Here is a 12,556-nt window from a genome sequence, read left to right on the forward strand (position 1 = left end):
CAGAGACATGACCAGGCAGCCAGCACATACCAGATGTTGCTGTATTTTGTTTGGTCTGCAGTCAGCAGTCTGTCCTGGAAGCTCGTGACTAACTCAGGGGCAGTCCACCGGAGAGGGAACACTTTCTTGTCGTCGGTTTCAATGTAGTCCTCCTGGGGGATGGAGAGGCACAGGAGATTCTGAGCAGGGCCACACTTTTGGTGAACGCAGTGAGTGAATTCCCGGCGATTCTCAGAATCCACATAAAAAACACACTATCAGGAAGGGGGAAAGTGGGTCTGAAGAGCGTTTCCTGGGAGGAGGAGGGGAGGGTTTCCCAGAAGCCTCAGGGTACCACGGCTGCTCCGAGCCATGACCTCCAGGTGGCCTTTCCTGGAAATGAAGGGACTCCGTGTCTGAGGTACAGACCAAGAACTTGGAAATAGCCAAGCCCCTGTCCCTTATGGGCCTGTGAGGGGGCAATATTTGGAAAGTGGAGCCAGACAGCAGCCTTTTTCCATGCCCACCCAGTTCTCAATGGTCCTCCTTCCCTGGTAGACTTATGACAAGAAGTGTAAGACCTAGGTCCCAAGTTGACAGAACCAGAGCCCAGATATTGCTTAACACGCACGGTGCGGCGCTCGAGGTGACAAGGGCGGCCCCCATGGGCTCATGCTGAGGGGCACTGGGTCTCTCAGTCCCAACAGTACTCGGGGTGCCGCCCCGTCACCGCCAGAATGCCGGGAAGGGAGCCCTCTCCAGGAAGGCACCTGGCTGTGGCCCCGCCCTTCTCCCACACAGCAGCACCAAGGCAGTGACAGTGAGCCAGAGGGAGGGGCCGCTCCCCAGGACCCACTTACCTTGTACCTGCTGAACCCGATGCCATAGTCCCCCACTTTTACATTCAAGTCAGAGGTCAGGAAACAGTTCCGCAGGGCTAAGTCGCTGCAACAGAGAGGGTGCGAGCGTGTGAGAACCCGGAGAACGTCCCTTGCTTCGCTGCATTCTCCTTCTGAGAGGGCACTGTCTGCCCCACTCCGGTGACCCCCAGACAGGGCCACATTCAGGAGACAACACAACTTGTGAGGCTCCAGTAACGGACTAGAGCTCATGTATTTTCAGGTGAACAGGTACAACAGTACGTACCCCAAATTTAGACCGTCCCCACTTTGAGATGAGTAAACTCCATCATCAGGCCCTTTCCACATTACGTGCACCTCCTCCAAATTCCACCTTACCACCGGAACTCCAAAAAACAAAACAACAAGCTCTCTGCCACCAAGTCAATTCCAACTCATAACAACTCTATAGCAGAGCTGCCCCCGGTAAATCTTTCGGGAACACACAGGGGCCACGGAGTTCCACTGCTGACCTCGTGGTTAGTACCCACTGCACCCCTCTACAAGGGGGCAAAGACAAGTCTGCTGAGACTGACGTGGGACAAACTGCAAGGAGCCCCACGGGTGGGGTGGGGTGGGGTCTGCAGCTGGAAACCACCAGCGGCTCCCAGGAGGACGGATGGGGCTTCCAACGTCCACAGACAGTCACAGCCTCAGGTGGCCACAGGGGGTACTGAGTCAGCACTTGATGGCAGAGAGTTTGGAGTTTGGGGTTTTGAAAACACATTATTCAGTATAAGGAAGAATTTTTTTTCCAAAAAGATATCATTCAACAAAGAAAAACTACTTTGTGTAAGGGAACTTCCAATACAGGTCTCAGATGACCTTTGGGGTCTGGTCTTTAGTCTCTTCACTTCTCAGGAGAAAAGAACCACTGAATGAAGCTCGAGTCAGGTATCAGTCGTCCTCCCAAACAGGGTTTCTCTAGCTCAACCTTGTGAGTGCGTGTCTTTACATGATCGTAGGCCCCAAATTGGAGCTCTGGAGCGCAGTGCTATGTGTTGGCTGTGATCCGCGAGGCTGTGTGTTGGAAACCACTAGCCCCTGAGGGGGAGCAAGACCGGGCTTTCCCATGCCATAAAGAGAGGCGGTCCCACAAATGCACAGGGCAGTTCTGCAGGGTTGCTGAGACGGCATCGACTCGATGGTACTGAGAGCACATGACCAAATGCCTCGCTTCTGAAAGCACCAACCACAGTGTTGGACATGCCAGTCACAAGGTGTCTGTTTTACAGCTGCGGAAAATCAAGGCTGACCAAGTCTCAGATCCTCAACACCAGGATCATTTAAGAAGCCGCACTATCAACACTCCGAATGTTCTCCCTGGCTTTGGTGGAAGCACCACAGAAGAGACGTGAGGGGCTTCCAATCAGGCAGTTGACCAGGGCCCGTGGGTCTGGTGGGCTTCCAGTCAGTGGTGGTTTTGGGGAGGCCACGCTGAGTCCGGTGGAGCACCAGTTACATGGACCGGCAGCTCTGCGCTCGCAGCGCCACTCCCTACCCCCTGCGACTGCACATGGGGCAGGGTCGCCCAGGCACGCTCGTCATGCACCCCACCCCACAGCTCTTTCCATTCCCACCATGGCCCTCGGAGGTGGGGCTCCCACTTACAGGGCAGAGAGAGATGGCGGAGGCACAGAGAAGTAGGAGTACCTCTAACACCCGCTCCACCCCTGATCCCCAGGGTCTTTTCTGGCCACCTGGCACCTGGGCCACTCCATGGAGCAGCTTCTCTCGGACACTCAGTGGGGCCTTGGATACAGCCAATGTGAGGCTCAGACAGGAAGTGACCTGGGAATGGCCTCCTCTGAGGAGCCCTCCAGCCCACGGCGCTTTCAGGGCAGGAGCTGTGCTTCTGGTACCTGGAAAGGAGAGGTAACGAGGCGGGAAACCGGGCGCCTGGGGCTTCCTGACATGCCTGCGCCTCACACAGGCCTGCCGGCAAGCACTGGCTCCACAACCCAGAACTGACTGTGACTTTGGGCGAGTCTACGAATGCACGGGAAGGCCGTGCATCTCATGGCAGATGCAGGGTGAACACAAAGTACAGTGAAATGTCTGAGAAACATGAATGGGCCTCCCACACTCCAGGGAATGACATCACTCCGTTCCAAGCTGGTGAAAAGGCAACACACACACACACACACACACACACACACACACACCACCAGCAAGAGCCACTGATGATCAGCACGACATAGGGTGTAGCTTCTGAACAACAAGGCTGACTCTTGACGTCAATGTGCCCGTCAGGTCAGGAAGTGCAAACATGCCTGGGGCAGGCTCCTCACAAGCCGTCAAACAGGTCGAGTGACCAGGCTGCATGGGCCGCGAGGGTGCCCTGGTAGGCCACCACTCTGCTGCAGCACGCACGGGGCGCGTCCCCCTCTCCATAGCCCCTCAGCCTGTGCAGCCCTCCCCGCAGCTGCTGGCAGCAGCACGGGGCTCAAGGCTGTGGATGGGTGGTGCTCAGAGACACAGGAGGTGGGACGCAGGAGCTGTGATGGTGTCACCCAAGCACCACCTGGAGTATAAATAGGTCAGGGCGCAGATTCTCAGGGAACTGCCTGACCCAAGTCCATGTTAGGATGGCTGTCCATCTACCCTGGGAAGGTGACAGCTCCACGTGGCTGAGCCATTTTCACAATGACTCCATCTGTTTATGCCAGCAGCACAAGGTTCTGCTCTGCCCACGTAGGCAGGGCGCCCTGGGCGGGCTCCTTGCTCCCCACACCACCCTGAGCAAACCCGAGAGCCGCCTGTGGGTGCTGAGCTACAGCTACTGGACAGTCCCCCAGGGGCTTGGTACACACCACCTCACTTAATCTGGACAGCAGGCTTCGGGGTAGAGAGAATCCCATTTCACGGGAGAGTTAGGTGACGTGGCTTACCTGCTTACATGGTAAAGTGAGTGACCCACGTTCCCTCCCGTCTCTTCCCTGCCTCACACCAGGTAGCCTTTGGCAGCCTGGAAGGTGGAAAAAAACACCAAACCACTGCTGGGCTCGGAAGAGATGCAGCCGAGCAGCCCTTAAGACGGGCGTTCGCTCAAAGAGGCCCAAGTGGAAACTGGACCCACAGAGCTCTGGCAGAGCCTCACCCGAGGCCGAGGCGGCCTGCTCACTGGTCAGCTCTGACTAGGAGAGCAACCCTATTCACTCCCTGCTAGCCAACTGTAGCCCAGGCACCACAGGCTGTGGACACACACAGACCATGTCCTCGGCTGGAACGTGGCCACCACAGGGGGACTGGGATCCAAGGGCTGGTGACAAAGGAGGGGCACTGTCCTCACTCAGTTCCCAGGGGTGCCTGGAGCTGGATAGTGGGGACAGCAGGGCCTTCATGGGGCTCACTGCCTAGCTCTGACTTAGCTGGACAGGGGTGGAGAACTGCACACAGCACTGAGGACAGTCAGCTGGGTGCTGTGCCTGGAGAGAAGGCAGTAGAGGGGGCTTTCTGATCCGGGCCTCTTCCCAGACTGAGCCCAGGGGTCCTGGTTGGAGGTTGCAGTTGCATGAGGACGTAGTCACAGAGCCCACAGACAGCCTGACGTCAGTGCAGGGCCAGGGGAGCCTTGCAGTGACCACGTCTGGAATCAGCAGCTGGCCTGGCTGACAGGACAGGGCTCCACACCAGCGTACAGTGGTGGCCGGCATGTGTGCTGCACCTCTAGAACTTGGGTTTTAAGACAATGAAGGGCTCTGGAGACGCGTACCCTGAAAGCTTCTTCAAAGCTGAATGGAAACCAGTCCTGGAGACCACGTTGTCATGAACCAACAGACTGGCTCAGGAATGAATGAGAACCAGCAGCCAGTCCCGGACACCTTCTAGAAATCACCTAATCAGACCAGTGGTCAACAATTGTAAACACAGGTGAGAAAGGAAGGGGGTGGGGGACTGAGACACCGGAACAGGAGGGCTCTGAGTGAGGTCGCTGAACACCATGAAGAGACTTCTGGATGGGCCCCTGCACCGTGGGACCTTCACCACGCGGAACACGGCGAGGCCTTGCTTCCACGCTGCTGACACCGTGGGAGAGCGACAGAGGTCTGCAGAGGCGTGGGCTGCGCGGGCCAGTTTGGGCCTGAAGTAGCTGATCAGCAAAGTATGAGATATACCAACCACCGAAACCAAGTCAAACTCACTGCCATCGAGTCAATTCTGAATCATGGTGACTCTACAGGGCGGGGTTGCACTGCCCCTGTGGGCTTCAAAGACACTAACTCCAAAGTAGGAGAAAGCCTCATCTTTCTCAAGCGGAGCGGCAGGCGGTTTTGAACTGCTGACCTTGTGGCTAGTAGCGCATCGGGGTCTGCTACACCACCAGGTCTCCTCCAGACCAGCCACAGAGAAGCCCAACCTGCTTTGCTTACAAGAACGTCCGCTTGATTCTTGATTTCTGCACCTGCATATGATCTGGACCTCGTGACTTATCACCAGCCATGTGTTTCCTCTAAAGTTCACCAGATTCCGCACCAGGTTCAACCCAAAGAAACTCACAGACAATCACATTGCCTCTGACACCTTGGCGAGTTTTCAAAGTACACGCACTAAAGGGCTCTTGGCCTCTCAACGCACTTGCCAGCGGCCTTTGAGGGCTTTATGAAGCCGACTGGGCTAAGATCCTCTTTCCTAATGCTCCACCTGCCGGCATCGCCAACTTCCTCATTGGGGCGCACCAGGCAGCAATCCACTCTACCTACGACGCCTGGCAGCAAGGGTTTAAAAGTGACAGGCCGGAGCGCTCCACTTTAAGACAATCGACTGTCTTGTTTGGGGAGTCTGCCTCAGGGCTTAAGAAGCCCCTAACCTTTCAGGTCCTTTGAAAAGGCTGCTATCAGAATGGTTTATCCATTATAGAAAGTCAAACAAGATAAAGACCTCTAAGAACAATATTAATAATTTACCTTCTCCCTCTCCCTGAACGGTGGGAGTGCATTCTTCCACACCCCAGTGCATGCTCCTCCTCCAGCCCTCCCCGCCCCGGGAAACACAGCCAGCTGCTTCTCACTGTAAGCCAGCAAGGGACCGCGCTGATTTGCTCGCACACCAACGTTGCCCACAGCACCCAGCCAGTCCCCCGCCATGCAGGTGCAGGTGCTGCTTTCCAGGTCAGAAGGGGGTGAAGCAAGCAGACGTGAAAGTCTGGGACAGAGCTAAAACAGCACCCATGCCCTCCTGAGCCCCGCTCCCCAGGGCAGAGACGAATCAGCAGAAACTCCTGTGGGTGTGCATGTCCCTCCCCCTGCTCCGAGGCAGGACAGGGAGCCTTTCATTGTCTCAACAAGAGGATGTGGGCACACACAGAGAGCCAGTCAACTGGCACTGAAACCTGACCTGTCCATCACTGTACCGCTCACACCCTCCACAGGTGGACCCCAACACTACCTGGACAGGAGCAGGGCTCTGGCTGAGGCCCTTACAGGAGATGATGGAATCCAAACAGCTGCACACCCCCTTCTCTCGCAGACCTGGACTGGTGGGCTCGGTGACAGCCAGCAATCAACAGAAGCCTAATGCCCCACAGAACCCCATTTCTCGCGAATCCATTCAGACTCGGAGGGAACTGCCTGACCCCACTTCCAAAGCCTCCAGCTCTTTGGAAGCACACAGCCACTTCTTTCTCCCTTGGAGGCCCTGGGGGGGCTGGAAGTGCCCATGTAGGGGTCCGCAGCTCAGCGCTTTAACTCTCAGTGCCTTCAGAAGCCCAACATAGGCATTGAGAGGGTGCACGTGGATGTCATCGATGTCACCGAGGGTCCTTGTAGAAACGGTTGAGTGCTGTGTGGCTTGTTCTGTCTCAAACCAAACCCACTGCCATCTGAGTCCAGTGCTCTGACTCTGACCTTCACGCCAGGGCAGAACTGCTGCTGGGGGTTTCCATGACTCATCTTCATGGGAGGAGGGTCTCATCTCTGTCCCTTGAAGCAAATGCCGACATCATGGTCGGCAGCCAAACATGCAACCACTATGCCACCAGCTCCTTGTTACGTCTATCAACTTTTTAAAGGGTGTGTGTTGGGGGGTGTGGGGTGGTCTTCTGCCCACCAACTCTGAGAAACATAGGGAGTTTGGGATTCAGGAAACCCATCGCAGCCCAGGGGACTGGAGCACAGTAGCATGGTAGGAAGACAAGGTGTTCCCAAATGGCAGCAGCCTGGCACGGGAGGCACAGGCTGCTGTCAGCAGTGGAGAAGGAGGGGAGCTGTGGACGCCTACCTGTGCAGGAAGTTCAGCTTGTGCATGGCGGCAAGCCCCGCGGCGATCTCGCAGGCCATCCTCTGCAGCAGCATGGTCTGCGAGTCCCCTCGCACGTGCTCTTGCTCGTTGCGCAGGTAAGCTTTCAAGTCGCCCTGCAAAGGGGGGCAGTTTTAGTTTCAGACTCTGCCTGCCCGAGGGAAGGGGCAGCACACGTGTGCCTCTGCCCACAGCCCCTATTCCACCGACGGGCTCCAAGTGACAAAGAACCTCAGCTGGGCCACGTTGCAAAGCTGACAAGAAACAAAGGTGCCCTAGTGAGACGCTCTCCCCTCTCCAGGCCACCCATCCTGGTTGCCCCCGCCCAATGCTGTGTCACCTGGCGGCACAGGGCAAGACCACCGAGGCCTTCCGGTGCAGAACTCTAGAATTGGGGGTGGCTGGGACATGTGCAGAGAGTACGGGGAACTCTGCCTCAGGAGGGTCCCAGGGAAACTCGCTCGTGACTGTGCCGTCGAGGGGCACCACAGAGCACCACCAAGGCACTGGGGAGACAGAGGGGGGGGGGCACAGGGCCGGGCGGGGAGGGGTCGGAAAGCAAGAAGGAGAGGAGGAAAAGGCCTCTCAGTGCTGGTGCTTCTCCCTGGGTCCACTGCTGCCCGGACACCTCTGTGCAAAGAAAGTCAGAGACGTTCAACCGCCTACTTGAAGGGTCACAGCCTGAGCAGGAAAAAGCAGATCCATCAAGACACTGTCACCCCTGCGGTCAAGTCCATCCCCACTGGGAGCGAGCCCGCAGGGCCAGTGTTTCCAGCACTGCCCACCAGGGATCCCGAGGCTGTCGGACGCAGGCTGCCTCAGCTTTGCCCCACAGGGTGGCTGGTGGGCTCAAATTGCAAAGCTTCTGGCTGGTAGCTGAGCGCTGCACTACCAGGCATCCTTCCAACTCACAGTGTGCACGGTACAGCCTGGCCACCCCTGCTTGGCTGCCCAGCACAAGCTCCGTTTCGGGGAATCCACTGTTGAGGAGGGAAAAACTGCCTGTATCCCACTGGCCGCATTTCAATGGGATGCGATTCATTGAGAATCAGAGGTTTCTGTCCTCAGAATCCAAAGCACACCAGCCCCTAGCGGCCTTGTAGGGAGGGCAGTCGGACTGCTCCGCAGGGTTTCCAGGTCTGTCACCCGAGGGGAACCAGACTGCCGGTGAGCACTTGGCCCAGTGTGCCACCATGGCGCCGCCTTTCAGCTATGGTGAATGAAATTTAGACAGGGAGCCAAGAACCGTGTCTTTTTAAAACTGAGTCAGGACAGCACTTCCTGAGGAAGGAAAATTTCCTGAACCCACTAAACAATACTTGCCATTGTTATTCAAGAGAGCCTTCTCTAATAACACGTTGAAGCACAACATTCCTTAGAGCAGTGGTTCTCAGCCTTCCTCACGCTGCGACCCTTTCATACAGTTCCTCGTGTGGGAGTGACCCCCAACCATAAAATGATTTTCGTTGCTACTTCATAATTGTAATTTTGCTACTGTTATGAATCGGGCGACCCCTGTGAAAAGGTCGTTCGACCCCTAAAGGGGTCACAACCCACAGGTTGAGAACCGCTGCTTTAGAAGCATGCTCATTTCTCACACTGAGCACTTTGTCAGATACCCCCTGGGCCCCCTCCCAGCACCTGCATCTCTCTCTCCATCTCAGTGATCCTTGTAGGAATGACCATTTGACCTGTATCCGGTCATTTGAAAAAAAACAGCCGAAGTCGATTTTTATTATCAATGAAATGGCAACTCAAATTCATGTGCCTAACTCTCTCTGGGGAGTCCTGGTGGCACAGTGGTTAAGCACTCGCTGCTACCTAAAAGGCCACTCACTCATCGCTTTGAAGACAGATGAATCAATCAGCTTGCTTTGCCAAAACGTACAGCCTTGGAAGCCCCTTGGGGACAGTTCTACTCTGTCCTAGACGGCCACTGCATCAGAATTGACTTGATGGCAATGGGCTTGGTTTGGCCTTTTTTAACTCCTTTATGTCAATATCCATTTAAGGAAACAATTGCTCTTACATGAAGTAAGATGACCGGGTGCCGCCTGGCCCATTTTCAAAACAAACAGTAGCTGCTGTTGGCAAGCGGTGCAGCCTCCTTTCAAGTGACGTACAGGTATTTTTCAGTATTATCTGAAGTACATTCGTTACCGCTCATTGTTTTTAAAATATCTTCTCCCTGAAACATCTCACTCTCCAGGTTTCACCAGAAGGTAACATGTAATACAGAGAAGGAGGTCTTACTTTAGAATCTAAGTTCATCAGCTTCTGGCGTGGCTAGACAATGAAAGGGCTCCTGCTATTGGGGAGGCGGGCCAGTACAAATGGCCAATGAGTCAATGCTGACTCACAGTGACCCTAGAGCAGTGGTTCTCAACCTTCCTAATGCTTGGACCCTTTAATAGAGTTCCTCATGTTGTGGTGACCCCCCAACCATAACACTATTTTCATTGCTACTTCATATCTATAATTTTGTTACTGTTATGAATCGGTCGACCCTATGAAAGGGTTGTTCAACCCCCAAAGGGGTCGTGACCCACAGGTTGAGAACTGCTGCCCTATAGGAAAAGTAGAACTGCCTTTGTGGGTTTCTGAGACTGTAATTCTTTACAGACAGCAGACGGCCTCATCTTTCTCCCTCAGAGCACGTAGTGGCTTCGAACTGCTGACCTTGTGATTAGCAGTCAACACATAACCCTCTGTACCACCAGGGCTCTCTCTCCTGGATGACTGCGGATGCACTGAGTAGTCCCGGGTTTGCTCCATGTTCTAGAAGGGTCATCAGGGCCTTGTCAGATGTCTCGGACAGAAAACCACCACCATCCCGACAAAAAGAAACCCATTGCTGCTGGGGGGGGGGGGGGTCCGACTCCCAGAGACCCTGTACAACAGAGCTCAGCTGCCACGTAGGCCGCCCAGGGCTGTGCGTCGCTATGGAAGCTGACTGGTGTAGAGGCTGGAGGGTCTGAGCAGCCAAATGTGTCAGCCTGTGCCCTGAGGGCTCACTGGCTGCGGGCAGCAGAAAGCAGGCCCAAAGATCAGGACAGCTGCAAGGGCCAATGGGCACGCTGCTGCTCTTAGTGACTGCACCCACTCAGGAAGAAACACCGCCCGCTCCCGTGCCATTCTTGAGACCAGTGCTGTGTAGGAGCTAAGAGAGTTACCTGTGAAAAATGGATTCATTCTATTCAAAAAAGGCAAATCTATTTATATAATGGTTTTAATGAGCTTTAGAAAGGCTTTGATCCATTATTTAAACAAAAACAAATACATAAAACACACAAACCATGACAAATACACCAATACATTCTAAATGAAAATAGTTGCAATCTTTTCTAAGTTTAAAGAAAAGGCTCCACACAAACGAACACACACACCGACACTAGGGGGCAGCAGAGTGCCACAGCACCGACTCAGCCAGCCTTTCACTCCGTGTGCTGAAGTCACTGTGAAGGCGAACTGACAGGTCAACTGAGAGGCTGTGGATTTAAGGTATGGCGATTCTTCAGAGAGGCAGAAGGGAAAGCAGTCACTTGGCCAGCATTCCGACCTTGCCCCAAAACTCTGGGTTCCCAGCTGTCGCCCTGAGGATCTGACCTCGGGCATAATAAACTATCCTGGTTAAGTGGGGGAAAGATGCACAACAAAAGTTAACTATGTAAGAAAGGCCAGCTAACTGGACTCCCAGAAGGAAGAGGACCCACAGGCTGCGACCCTGAGATGCCCTTCAAGCCTTGAGCCAAACTGCCCCGAGATCACCTTCAGAAGTGGAGTGAGCTGGGGGGAGGGGGTGTCAACAAAACAACCCGAGAGAATGGAGAGCTCTACTAAAAAACACTTGCTATGAGCCCAAAAGGAGCCCTGGTGTCACAGAGGATTAAGCGCCAGGCAACTGAGACACCAACATTTCCAACCCACTGGTCACTCATAAGAAGAAACATCAATCTGCTTCCGTAAAGATGGACAACCTTGACACTGAAACCGTGTCCTACAGCATCGCTCTGGGTCAGAATCGACTTGAGGGCAGTGGGGTAAGACCAAAAGGTCAGCCTTTAATTCATAGCAAAGATGAAAAGATAAGGGGGTATGGAAACTAGAGAATAGGAAATGGAACAACCAGGATGCAAACACAGAGAATGCTGACACACCTGAAGAATATACAAATTGTCACTGACGTATTTGTATAGAAATTGTTAAATGGAAACCTAACTCACTGCATAAACTTTCACCCAAACACAGCAAAATTGATCATTCAAAAAACCAACACCAAAACCCCCCAAAAAACTAACACCACCTCCATCACCAGCCTCAACCCTATCAAAGCTTTGAACCGAATTTCTACTAAAAACTTACCAAGTCACAGAACTCAAACACGAGAAGATAGGGGATTGCTTCTACACACTGCCCAACACACTGCAGGATGTTCGGATGCTGGAGAATACTGGAAAAGAAGAGCAGCGGTATTTGTCATTAAGAAGCACGCTAGCATAACTGGCTAACAGTTTACCTCACATTTTAACATTCATAATGAAAGAAAATGAACCGAGAAGGTCACAATATAAATATACTAAGCAGATGCACACTACTCACATATTCAATATGAAAATGTACAGAATCAGCCTCGACCCTTATCAAATGAATTCTGTTGAGATTACAATCATTGCCACGAAGCCATAGTCTTCCCTCCCTATCCTTTTGATGTCTGACACCAGCTCCCCTTGGTCCCCTCCCTCCCCCACCCTACGTCCCAGGAACCCTTATTATTTTCCTAGTTTTCTGGCTCTTTGTGGTCGTATCTTAGAAGGTCCAATCTATCCCTTCACACACAAGGCTGCTGTTCGACCCTATCGAGTGGGTTACTAGGTCATCGTGCTCTCAGCGCCTCCTCATCCCCGTGCCCTCGCAGAACCGTTACTCACTCCTGTTACTGTTTCTGGCTTTCATGAGCCGAGGATCTTAAATGTACAAACGAACATACGCAAATCTAACATGATTAATGAGTTAAGACAAGTAGAAACAGAATAGTAAAGGGAGGAAATATTAGAGAACTAGAGGATAATTATGTGGTTCATCAGCGCTTTCCCACACCCTAGATTTTGCATCCCTTCTGTGTGGCCCTTGTGAGAGGGACTGTCCGATTAGCTTATAGGTGGGGTTTGGGTCTCCACTACACCCATGCCCCTTCACATCAATTTGCTTGTTTTTAAACTTCTGATACATCTTCCCGTTGACACACAGGCTGGAGTGCTTCTTCCATGTGGGCTTTATTGCTTCCCTGTTGAGACTTTTTCTTTTTTTCTCATGCAAGCTATAAATTTAGTGCTATGAATTTCCCTGTCCTTACTGTTTTATTATGAAAATATATTAAGCCAGCACATTTTATCATCTGCATATTGCTTATATTTAGTTGACTATATCTATTGCCATGGAAT

The 12,556-nt window shown here is 53.3% G+C and overlaps 1 protein-coding gene across 1 annotated transcript in view; it reads right to left on the reverse strand.

Annotated features, from left to right (window-relative positions):
- The window catches only part of LMTK2 (lemur tyrosine kinase 2), a 58,076-nt gene that overhangs the window by 12,185 nt on the left and 33,335 nt on the right, over window positions 1-12,556 (reverse strand). Inside the window, exons 6-9 of the mRNA XM_075565058.1 lie at window positions 11,478-11,565; window positions 7,098-7,231; window positions 840-924; window positions 31-152 (exon numbers count right to left, since the gene is read on the reverse strand). Coding sequence (XP_075421173.1) covers window positions 31-152; window positions 840-924; window positions 7,098-7,231; window positions 11,478-11,565 — 429 coding nt within the window. The remainder of the gene's footprint in view (window positions 1-30; window positions 153-839; window positions 925-7,097; window positions 7,232-11,477; window positions 11,566-12,556) is intronic.

The sequence above is a fragment of the Tenrec ecaudatus genome, chromosome 12 (genome assembly GCF_050624435.1).
Source record: "Tenrec ecaudatus isolate mTenEca1 chromosome 12, mTenEca1.hap1, whole genome shotgun sequence".
Classification (NCBI taxonomy): Eukaryota; Metazoa; Chordata; class Mammalia; order Afrosoricida; family Tenrecidae; genus Tenrec; species Tenrec ecaudatus.